The following is a 12,022-nucleotide window of genomic DNA, read 5'->3' as shown; positions in this document are numbered from 1 at the left end:
ACAGGAAATAATTGCTTTGCCCCCTACTCTGTATGGCCTTTTCCCTGCTCAATGCCCTACTCCCTGCACGTCACTCTGCACACCACCTTTCAGGCTCACAGACTCACACCATATTTTAACACACACACTACAAACACACCATACATTATACAGTAACACACACTTTAACACTGTACACTGGCACTCCACACACTATTCCAGTGCTGTACACTTACATCCACACACACCTACTCATTCTAACCACGTACACTGTCACCCACACACTTATTGTAATCCTGTACACCCACCCCACACTCCTTTTAACATTGTACAATGACACCCCAACACACACTATTTCTAACACTGGATTACTGTTTACTCAGGACAGAGGTAGAGGTCACTTTAAGGTCAGCGCTACCACATGCTATGTTTTTATGCTTACGTAATGTGCACCCGGGCCTACACACTGCTAAAATACAATACTATTGACTGTGTGATTAACCCCTTAACGACAATCCACGTACATGTACGGGGTTGCCCAGCAACGAGATAACGACAATGCCCGTACATGTACGGGCTACCTATAAATTAGCCGCGATCGGCGGCTTTGCAGCATCCACGGAAGCCTCACAAGTGAGGCTGACCGTGAATCCGGGGAGGAAAGCCCTCCCCGGAAGAAAAATGGCTGCCGCCGCACCGATCGTCAAAGATCACGGCGGCGCCCGGCTAAAACAGCTTAGGAAGAGATCGGAATCGCATAAAGCATAAACGGTGTCGATATCGAGGCATGTCAGTAACACTACCCCCCTACCCCGATAGCCTTGTGATTGCTCCGAGGAGCAACCACAAGTTGCCGTCATTCACAGGATGGCATCAACAATAGATATGAGTTCATAGAGGATCTATCCAGACCCTCTTGAGAACTCTCGAGCTCCTCCTGCAGGTTGAATGCAGGTACTGCATCCAACCATGCAAGGTCAATGGAGCCCAGCTCACTAATGAGTGATTAGTAAAAAAAAAAAAAAAATTAAAATAATATGGTAACATGTAAAAATCCCCACTGTCACCAAAAAAAATAAAAAAATTTAATAAGCAAGTCCTAAAATTCGTTATCTTTACAAAAATTCCAGCATGGAAAGAGTTAAAATATTGGCATTACAAATGCCCATAGGGTGTCTCGTATTAAAAAATGCATGAGTGACGTCCTTTGTGGCGACCCCTGAGTCACTGCTCTTGCACCATTCCCGACGCTCGTTCGGTTCTTATAAGAAGTCATTGATTATACACTTAATCCACGCAGCTAAGTCCATTATACCTCGATACTGGAGGACTCCTGGTCCCCCACCTGTTGACGCCTGGTTTGCTAGGATTAACTTCATATGCCGTATGGAAGATCTGGTGGCTGCGGCGCACGGTCGTGAATATGCCAATGACATTAAATGGTTGCCTTGGACTACTTTTGTAGCCTCTGAACGGTTACTAGACCTGCTGTCACGCTCTTGCTAGCTTCTCCAGTTTTTGGGGGCGTACCTACACCTTCACACTGTCCACTGCGTCTTCTTTAATTCTCATAACGTGCTCTACATGTTTTATTTTTTCTTACCTTAGCTGAACACCCACGACACACACTCGGAGCATTGTTTATTATGTTGAATTTAATTATGTTTTTTCTTTATGTTACGCGTACTTTGTTTATATTCACATATCTATGTTTTTATGGCGTATGTCTCTTCATGCATATTGTCAGTGTATGCTAATGACTGTTCTGAATGTACTTTGTCATGACTTGTCAATAAACGGAGATTTGACAAAAAAATGCATGAGTGGATGGGGTAAATTGAATTGGCCAGGTTCAAAGATGTCCCAAATATGGGACATGGGGGCAGTAGGATCAGATGTCTAAATGGCATAGAAATACACACCTCACAAAGGCGGCCTTTTACCTCCCAAATAACCCTACAAACCCATGCATGGGGGGTATCACTGCGCTCAGGAGATGTTACTGAACACATATTGGGGTGTTGTTTGACACGGACATATACCAGGAGCGATAAATTTATACCTGAAGTACAACATGTGTGAAAAAGAAAAAAAAAAAATGTACTACCATAAAGTTTCACAAAGGCTGGTGGTAAAATTAGTGCATGGAAAGGGTTAAAATACCAGCATTTCAAATACCTTGGGGTGTCTAGTTTTTTTAAAATATATGATTTGATGGGGTAAATTCCATTGGCCGGCTTCAAAGATACCTGAAATGGCACACGGGGGGAAGAATTACCAGATTTAGAAAAAAAGGTTTTGAAATAGCAAAACGCTACCTGTACTTATTGCCCCATAACGTGCAGAAAAAAGCAAAAAAAACATAAAAACATTAGGTATTTCTAAACTCAGGACAAATAGTAAAATCTATTTAGCAGGTTTTTTCACTCGTTTTTGCAGATGAGTAAAAGTTTTTTGTCTAAAAAGTGAGAAAAAGTAATTTTTTAACAAAAAATCCCCATATTTTATCATTTTTTATAGTAAATTAGATGATATGATAAAATTAATGGTATCTAAAGAAAGCCCTGTTTGTCCTGAAAAAAACAATATATAATATATATGTGGGAGCACGAAATGAGAAAGAAGAAAATCACAGCTAAACAGCAACACTGAAAAATGTTAAAATAGCCATTGTCCCACAATATACTACGAGTAATAACCCCTATTGTCCTTAAGGGGTTAAATAACAGTAAAATTGCATCCTCACAGCAATTTTTACATTTTTTTTGTAAACACACATGCTAGCTCACAAAAATGTCACTGGGACTGGGGAATGTCAGTGGACTTTCTTCCTATTGGCATACCCATACCTGGGAACTCTCCGGGTTTGCCCCGCTACCTGTCCATTTTTTTTAAAATGGGGGTGTTTCCAAGCAGGACCGCCCACCGACATCAGTGGGAACGCCGACGACATCAGCGGGGCCGCCCACCGACGTCAGTGTGCAGTCCTGACTGGGGAAGGCTCCAGGTAGCCGGAGCTGAGAAGTTCCCAGGTATGCCTATTGGCTGTAGAACAATACAGTATGTATGTGATCCACTGATCTCCCTAATGTTGGAGATGTGGTTGTGGAACAATAATTATGTCTTTCTATAATTCCTGTGAATGTTTCCTAAGAGGGAGCCAGATCAACAACCTGATATCACCTCACTGTAAATTACAAATTAGGGGATGTCGCCAATACTGTGAATCTTGTGTAGTATATGCTGTATGTAGATAGTAGAAAAAACTTCACAAATGACCACGGGAAGGCAGCAGGTCACATTCCGTGACTCTGCAGTAAAAGAGAGACCGCTCACACACTGTTTTTCTAAAGAAAAACAAATGTGATTTTCGTCTTCCTTGCAGCCAGAGGAAATTAACAGCAGAGAGAAGCAGAACATTTTAACAATACACGAAGATAATACACTCCTCCCACTTAATGCAGAATGTTTATGAAAAATAGCTGTCTCTAGCTGTCTTTCTACAGGAGCTTTCTCTGGATAAGTGTGGCCTACTTAGCTGCTCCGGACTATAATTCCTACGTTGTGCAGGCAGGCAAGCACACTGCCTGCTGTGGATTACAACTCTGATAATGCCCAGCCTCCAAGCTTTCACATACTGGCTTTCATTTTCAAGCAATTGATTCTAACATAGAGATTTAATTTCTTGCCATCTATCTCTGTAGAATCATCAATCTATATTGTTTGTAACTATTAGCAACAGGATTTCCTCTGCCATGTTAACATGAATAAATTATTTATTACAATAACTGCTGAACTACCAGGGGTCTACTTCAAGCTAGTTTAATGCCCTGGAGGCTTCTCTGGGGCTTACATGGTTTCTTTAGAGTTTCTCTTTTAAAGCAGTGCTGGTACCTTTAAAGCTTTTAGTGCAACTAAATTAAAACTTGCTAGATCTTTTTTTGGTTTGCAATGAATTTGGCAAACCAAAGGGCTAATTTACCTTGGGGAAGCTTAGAGCTATGGCTCACGTTTCATAATTGCTGCCATAACAAACCAACCAGAGCCAATCAGCACACAACAAAGGGGAACAGTAAATTAACAAAACAGGAGGAATAATCATGAAATTTGTAAAACATGAAGTTAAGATGGTTGCTCCAATGGTGAAATAAAAGTCACAAAGCATTTTAAAAAAATAACCCAGTGGCACCTTTAATTAACAATTCAATTCAAGTTCATAGCAATATAGCAATTAAACAAACAATTAGGATGTACCTAACAAAAGTTTTAAATTCAAAAGAGAGAAAGGAAAAACAAAAACACTGAAGCATTTAATTTCAAATGGAAAAACTACACCTTGACTCCAAAGGTGGAGTTAGATTTCTCCTTGGATCAACCACATGATTTTCTTTATTTTCATATATATCAACTCAACATTACATATTCTTCATTGATGTTTAAAAGTTATCCATCTTGCCCATTGTATGTAATAAAATTCTATTGCTATTTGTACAAAACATAATTTTAGGCAGACCGCTGTCCATTAGATGGAAAACCACCACTGTCATGACATTCAAGATATGTCTAAATCTGTAGGGTTCACAAACACATTTAACGGTTTCCAAACAGCTGCAGCAAACCCTAAATCTTTGAATGGGGTCTGAGTGGTCAAGTGGTCGTGCATTTAGGAAAAGCCTGGCATTCAGTTGCCATTAAACTCACAGTTTCTCCCTAGGAGCAGCATTAAACGTTAGAAAAAGGGGAGACAACGGAAGGTTAGGGAGCATTTAACAGACTGGGGTGAGGTGGAGAGTAGGTATGAGTAGTGAAACATATTGGGAAAGGTGGGAGAGGAGAAACAACAGGAGAAAGGCAGGAGAAGGGTAAAAGAAGGGACAGGAATGGACAAGCATTGACACGTGACAAAGGCAACATCTTTTCCACCGGAGGTAGTGGCTCTTGTAATACATTTTTAAACCACCAGCCTTCCTTGGAGCCTCCTCAGTTTTTAACCCCTTCCGTGCCAGAGGAGCCAACAACTCCATCCATATAATTTTAATACAGGTCAAGTGATGGGAATGAATGGGACAACATTGCATTTAAAAGAGGGGATAATACAAAGAAAGTATTTAAAAGGGAAAGGTTCTAGAGTCTACTGCAATGGCAGATATAGAAGTTAGTATTACGCAGATGATAATGGGCAAAATGAGAAGGAAAATTACACTGTACGTGTACAAATTGTAAAATGTAATGCACCAACGGACCTTCAAACACATTATAGACAATTCAATTTTCAAATGTAACCGTTGCTAAAAGGCATCATATTGCAGTTTAGGAAGCATGACACATACATACAGTTCTCCTGATAACAGCTGAATGTGAAATAACAGGTAATCCCATTGTACGATTTCATTTGTATTGGAAGGATATACTCCATATCCCATAATTCCATTTCGTCTACTACTGTCTTTCTGTAAGTCAATGCAGGGGCTGTATGGTTACGAGCTCTATTTACATGACCCTGTGATGGAAAGGCTGTTTCCTTCTACACCCTGTATGCCAAAATACATAGATGCAGTTTTGAACTTATACTATATGACCAAAAGTACGTGGACATCCCACCTAATTATCGGGTTTAGGTGTTTAAGCCACACCCATTACTAACAGGTATCAAGCATATAGGCAGTCATCTCCATAGACAAACATTGGCAGCACAATGGGTCATACTGAAGAGCTCAGTGATCTTAAACATGGCACTGTTGCTACTAGTCAGTTTGTGAAGTTTTGTCCCTGCTAGAAGAATGGAAGCTTCCATAGGTGCAAATGAGGAGGAGGTATAACACCATATTAATGCCTATGTCTTTAGAATAGTATACCAACAAGCTCACAAAGGTGTGATGGTCAGGTTTCCACATACTTTTGTTTATATAGTGTACTTGTTATTTTTCTCCAAATATCTCTAGCATCCTACATCCCCTATCACTGCGGGGTCACATTCTCTAGGATTTTGCTGCATCCACCCATCAATTGTAAATCCAAATTTGCTTTCTCTGACCTAGCAGATCATGATTATGTGGTATATTTTTTCTTTGAGATTTAGTTCCTTGAATTTTTGCTTAAGTAGGTTTACGTTAGCTCTGCATAATGCATAGTTAATATGGGTAGATGACATTCAAGGAATCTTTCCACATTCACTATGCAATATACAAGGTCAGGATTTGGTCCATCATAATCTATAGTAAATTCAGTGACCTGTAAAGGTTTCAGCTCACAAAAAGCTGCAAACACCCGGTATAGACAACATATCTATAAATGGAGAAATTCCAAAAAGGTGGCCTTCACAACCGTGTTCCATTTAGAACTAGTGGGTTCAGTCTAGTCTTAAAGTTTCTAGCACCTTTACTAGCACTATAGCCAGAGTGGCTCCCATCCTGCAGGCACTTTGCTTGCTGACAGAGAGTGAACTTGGAGGAGACACCAACTACCAATTTGATGCCATACGTTACGTTTCCATTCATTTTACTACAAAATCAAAGTCCAGGTGCACCACCAGGGTGTGTGATCTTTTCATTAATTCTGCACCTCTGTCTCTCCACCTTGTGTTTCTGTGTGATATATAATCTGTCATTGTGATAAAAGTTGCGAAGTGCATTAGTAGATGGCTGTGCTATCTGCCCAAGCTTAGACAATCATATATATTTCCATCTGCTATTGTGCTTATAGGGAATGGTAACGGCTATGTTTAATATAGTTTGTGGTTATGTGATATGCACAAAAACAGTCATGTAATTATCTAGCAAATTTTCCTCAGAGGTGGTACCTTCACAATACCCAAAGAACTTAAGAAGAGATCTTAATAGTGAGAAGGATAGAGGGAGTTATGGGCCACAGAGCATATGTTTCCATCAACAAGGGAACACACGCCGTATTGAAGTTTTTACAATGTATTGATTCTGTACAAATATACAGACATTTTTTTCCTATTAGAAATATTGCATGGAGAGTGCTTATTCCAATATCACTGCATCACTGGTCTTACGTTTTTGTTTAATACTTGACAAATTGTTGTATAGACAGAACACAAACATACAGTTCAACAACAGATAAAAATAACTGATAAAACAGGCTGCTCATGTAATATGCCCACACTCTAGAAAACATTGGGGGTTGTCCATAAAGAAGGATTCAGTTGCACACTTTGAAAAGTAGTCTTTCATAGCAACCAATTAAATATTTCGGCTGACTTGGCCATTTTACTGGTTGCTATGATGGGAAAACCATTACTAAAACTAATATACTGTATAAATCTTCTTAGTCTAACTAAAATCACTGAAAACATGCACATAGCATAAGGTTTTACACTCAGCTGCCAGGTAACCACTATCAATGAACAATGTCAAGGTCTCTTTGCACCAGATCAGGTGCACCAGTGCTTAGTTATCAGAGACATTTTGAAAATTTACACAGCTTGGACCCAATTTTTCAGCATTTTACAGCTATGAAACTTTGTTAATTTCAAACATGACAATCCTAACTCTCATAGTTACAATACATAGTGCAATTTTAGCTGCAGTAACATTTCAATGTCAGCTCTCTATATATTTCAAAATAGTATACAATATATTTATAATAATATTGTAAGTTTCATTGTAATACTACCATTAAATTAACTGTAACTGTTTTTGTTTTCCCACCTTGTTTCATGCAATGGTAAACAACTCCAGTCCTCAAACATTAATAACCAAATTATTATGGAATCTACCAAATTTCCTTGATTATAAGACAAGGTTTTTTCAGAGCAAATGCTCTGAAAATTACCCCTCTTCTTAAATTCAAAGTTGTCTTATAATCAGACCTCAGATAGAGGTCTGACTATAAGACTAAGATGCAGCAGTGCAGGGGACCTGGATTCTCCTCTCTGGCAGCCGGTGAACGTCTGTGCGAGGCTCGCAGACAACATTCGCTGCCAACCGAAATCTGACGGAGCTTCTATGCCAGAGCACCAGCGTGACGTGACCTTCTGGTGCTCAGTCATGGAAGCCCCGGCGGAAGTCCATGGTAGCAGCAGAGGCTGTCTACGCGTATCACGCAGAAGTCCACCGGCTGCCCCAACTTGGCACCAGGGAGTCTGGAGCACGGGGGGCAAGTCTAGGGAGACATCGGTAAGTTGGAGGGGCATGTTGGGAGGCAGATTGGCAAATAGGGGAGGATAAGGCATATCTGGGGGGGGCAGAGTGGTAAATAGGGGTGGTATAAGGCATATATGGGGCAGAGTGGCATATAGGGGGTATAATTCATATCTGGGGGGCAAAGAGGCATATAGGGGGGTATAAGGAATATCTAGGGGGCAGTGTAGCAAGCTGTGGCGCAGATGTGCATAACTGGGGGGCAGGTTGGGAAATAAAAAGAAATGCATACAAAAAATGCAGAGTTTTTATTAAATATAATAAAATAGTTTACATGTGAAATAATATTTACTAATAAAACTTTTTTCTTATAGGGCAGGCTTTTTCTTTTTTCTCTAAATTAATATTAAAATTTTGGGGGGTTGTCTTATGATTTGAGCAAATACAGTACTTTAAAAGAGAACTGTCCCTATCCCCTAAGCATTAGACAGGAATAATAACATTTTACTTAGTGCTCCAAGTAATTATTTTGTGCAATTATTGGCACACAGTCTGCCAAGGAGATATGTGCATGCATGTTACTGCTGCTTAGTCACCTAAAAAAAAACAAAAAACTGCTGAGCATGTATGATGATGAACATGAAAGTCGTGTTTTTTTGTCCTGCATTCTGGAGATGAGAAATACCAGACAAGTATTCCAAGATGTTGGGCCCTGCCAAACATGGACAGGTAAGAGATATGTGTGTATGAAGGTCCTTTGGCTACTTCATCAGTAATAATTTCAGACAACATTAAATGCTTAGTATAACCTGTTGCTCAAACAGTAGACCATGCTGCAAAAGTAATGAAATATCTTTGGGTTGCCCCATATACACTAAACATAGCCTTGCTCTTAAAATTAGGAACACAAGCTACAAGTAGTGTTAATAAATATGTAAAATGGCATGGGAAATTGTATAAGTGTCTAGTCAGGTGGAAGCACAGAACCGAGACTTAGTGCTTAAAACATAAAAATAGCTTGTTGATATGTTTGAAGACTGGAGTTGTGTGCCCTGGATTTTAAACAACAATGTTTACTTAATACTTTCTCAAACAATTAGCCATTTTTTTTTAGAAAATTCTAAATTCCTGAACATTAAATATAAAACAACAGTAAGCTCTCGTGTTACCACTTTAAAAGTAGAGAAAGTTACAAATGTCTTATTAGACATACAGTTCTGGATTCTGATACATTTACTTGTGATAAATGTATTAAAGGTCTTCATCAAAAAGTATTCAACTGGGAGGAAGGAGACGATTTGGACTTACAACTAATGATACGTTTATTACTGTTAATAAAATATGGCTCAAAGTAATCTTCAACTAAAAAGTATCTGACCAGAGCTGCATGAGCTACTGTTAGTAAAAGATTAATTAGTGGATATACTTCTAGCATTTAGGATCACTAATGAGATTCTAAAATAAGAGCTCCATATTCAAATCTCACTCTGCTAAAACTAGTACTGTCCTTGGATGGTCCCTGCTACATTCACATTAACCACATGAGCACTAAAGTAAAAAAGGCAATACACTGCTCTTCCTCCAATCCTTAAAGAGATAAAATAATCAAAAGAGAGTATGTAAAAAAGAAGAGCTGACGTTCCTTACATTAGATAACACTAAGTAGGAAATTATCTGTAATTTTGCCTTTTTGGTAACATTATAAACAGACAGGTATTATAATATCCAGATTGTCAGATCAAAATAAGCAAAATGGAGCTGGACTTAAAACAGAAAAGCATGCATGAACTCGTGCTAACAACGAGACTTGTTTTCTTCCATTTTGCTTTCACAAAAAAACATCTGTTTAATATTGAAAGGATGGTTGCAGCGCTTACCTTTCGCACACTCGAACTGTCCATGCTGCTATGATCCAGGAGGAGATGCTGAATACTAGAAGCACAGTGCCAGGGCAGATAGTCATAAGTGTCTTCATTACAAAGCGAGTATTAAAGTTGATCTTGTTCAGAGCTCCAATGCTCCTAGAGGAAGCATCAGTGAACAGCTTGCTATGGAGTAGCATCACACGTCCAATCAGATAAAGCCTCAAGAACATGGGTATGGACAGGATGATGTCTATGTCGGCATTGGCCACCGAGGTGGTGTAGAAGAAGGCCAGACGAGCAGTCCAGGTGAACGAGTACTGTCCAGGGATGGGATGGATGGCACACACAGTCAGCTCCAGGGTGATAAAAAATATTCGCTCATAAGTCATGGCTATTCTCCAATCATCCGCTCCATTGTCCACCATGAAAAGCTGCGAGGAAAAAGGAGCCGATTAGAATCAAGCAATTAATGCAGCAACCACTTCAAGAAAAAGCACTGCACTCCTGCATGAATGTCTTAGCTGGCACTACATAATGCATTGTTAAATCTGTGAATAAGAAATGTTATGAAGATCATGAGTTAATGTGTTTTACAACACAATGTTTGGTACTTCTGTCAATATTTCTATTTCATTATTTTCATTATTGTCAGACTTTAGCGAAGTAGGGTGGCTTTTAAAACGTAAAATAGGTTGGTTATTTATTATCAGGCTCTGTCATTTCATACTTCATATTTCTCTTATAATCTTATTTTCATTCTTTTTTGACTCTCCTTTTTATCCTCTTGTAACCAAGTAACTGTTCAGGGCTAGCAGCTAGCAATAGCATTTATACCACCTCTTCTTGCGTCCATTGGGTTGTTTACATAGGAGTAAACCTCATGGCAGCTCACCTTTTCAAGTCAGCACCCTAGGCACACACCTTGTTTGCCCATAGGGCTGACCTTGCTCCTGCTTCCTGTGGATGAAGTTCTAGAGCATATTTAAGAATTAAGGTGGTCTACTAAATTAGCCAATAGGGAAAAACCGCCTTGAAAGCAAGATAATTCAAAGTTCTCTTTCCTGTGCAACTGAAATGGTAAGCATTGTAAAAAGTCCATCAAAGGCCATCATCTCTCCTAAGAATCCTTTTTTTAAATTTATAAACATGTTTTCATTTCTATCGCTTCAAGAAAGTAAACATTTATTTTGGAGTCCAGGGGACATGGGTTTTCCCCAGGATCATATTTACATAGATTATATAAATAGATTAGCCACTGTTCTCGATGTCAGGTGTGTGATGAAGTCTGCGACACACATACATTGTGGTGTCCTCCTCTGTTTACAGTTTAGACATGAGTTTGACAGCTGCAGAGGCGGCCAAAGGAACAAGGTTATGAGCTCAAATGACAAGGTCACACCAGGCCATGCATAAGGGTCTTGTGTTTCCTGTAACTTTTGGATGTGTCACCTTTCAGCATGTAAAATTCCTGTCACTTTATTGATCTGCTCACACTCAATCATTGTAAGGCCAAGGGAGCTAGCAATTGTTACCTATGCCCTCAAAATGGTAATTGTTCTATGTATGTATCTTGCTATAATTGCTATAGATCTTTTTGCAGGTGTTTTTCAGTATTTTGCATTAGACAAGTGTACCTCTTGCTGTTTTGTTGCAATTTTCATTTATACATAAACACGTGTATGTAGCTGGTACCTGGATTTCTCTGGCATGGTACATGATAATGAGGCCAAGCAGGATAGCAGTTGAGAGGCTGATAAGGCATTTCAGTGCAAACGAATAAGAGGATTCCTATAAAAAGAAAATCAAACTAATTTCATATTACTTTGCCTCATAGCTTGCATTTATAAAATACATACAATGGCATTTGTTATTGTTAATGTACAGTTAATATAACTCCTATTATTGTTCTATAAAACCTCATCCATCAACTCTTTCTCTTACTCCAAATATAACTCCCTTTCATTGTTCCTGCTACATATAACCCCAACCTACTACTATTGCTCCAAATGATTGCTCTGTATAATAATATACAATATAATACAGATATGTTCTGTATAATAATCTCTGTCTATA

The 12,022-nt window shown here is 39.1% G+C and overlaps 1 protein-coding gene across 2 annotated transcripts in view; it reads right to left on the bottom strand.

The window, feature by feature from the left end:
• The window catches only part of LOC149289497 (small conductance calcium-activated potassium channel protein 2-like), a 42,606-nt gene that overhangs the window by 30,050 nt on the left and 534 nt on the right, over positions 1–12,022 (bottom strand). For both annotated transcript variants that reach the window (XM_089490492.1, XM_089490493.1), the window contains exons 2-3: positions 11,642–11,737; positions 9,962–10,380 (exon numbers count right to left, since the gene is read on the bottom strand). In XM_089490492.1, the coding sequence (XP_089346618.1) occupies positions 9,962–10,380; positions 11,642–11,737 (515 nt within the window). The remainder of the gene's footprint in view (positions 1–9,961; positions 10,381–11,641; positions 11,738–12,022) is intronic.

The sequence above is a fragment of the Sceloporus occidentalis genome, unplaced genomic scaffold, assembly GCF_023333645.1.
Source record: "Sceloporus occidentalis isolate IW3139 unplaced genomic scaffold, rSceOcc1.0.p SCAF_45, whole genome shotgun sequence".
Taxonomy (NCBI): Eukaryota; Metazoa; Chordata; class Lepidosauria; order Squamata; family Phrynosomatidae; genus Sceloporus; species Sceloporus occidentalis.
The sequence above is the reverse complement of the archived record's forward strand: the minus strand, read 5'-3'. Positions and strand labels throughout refer to the sequence as shown.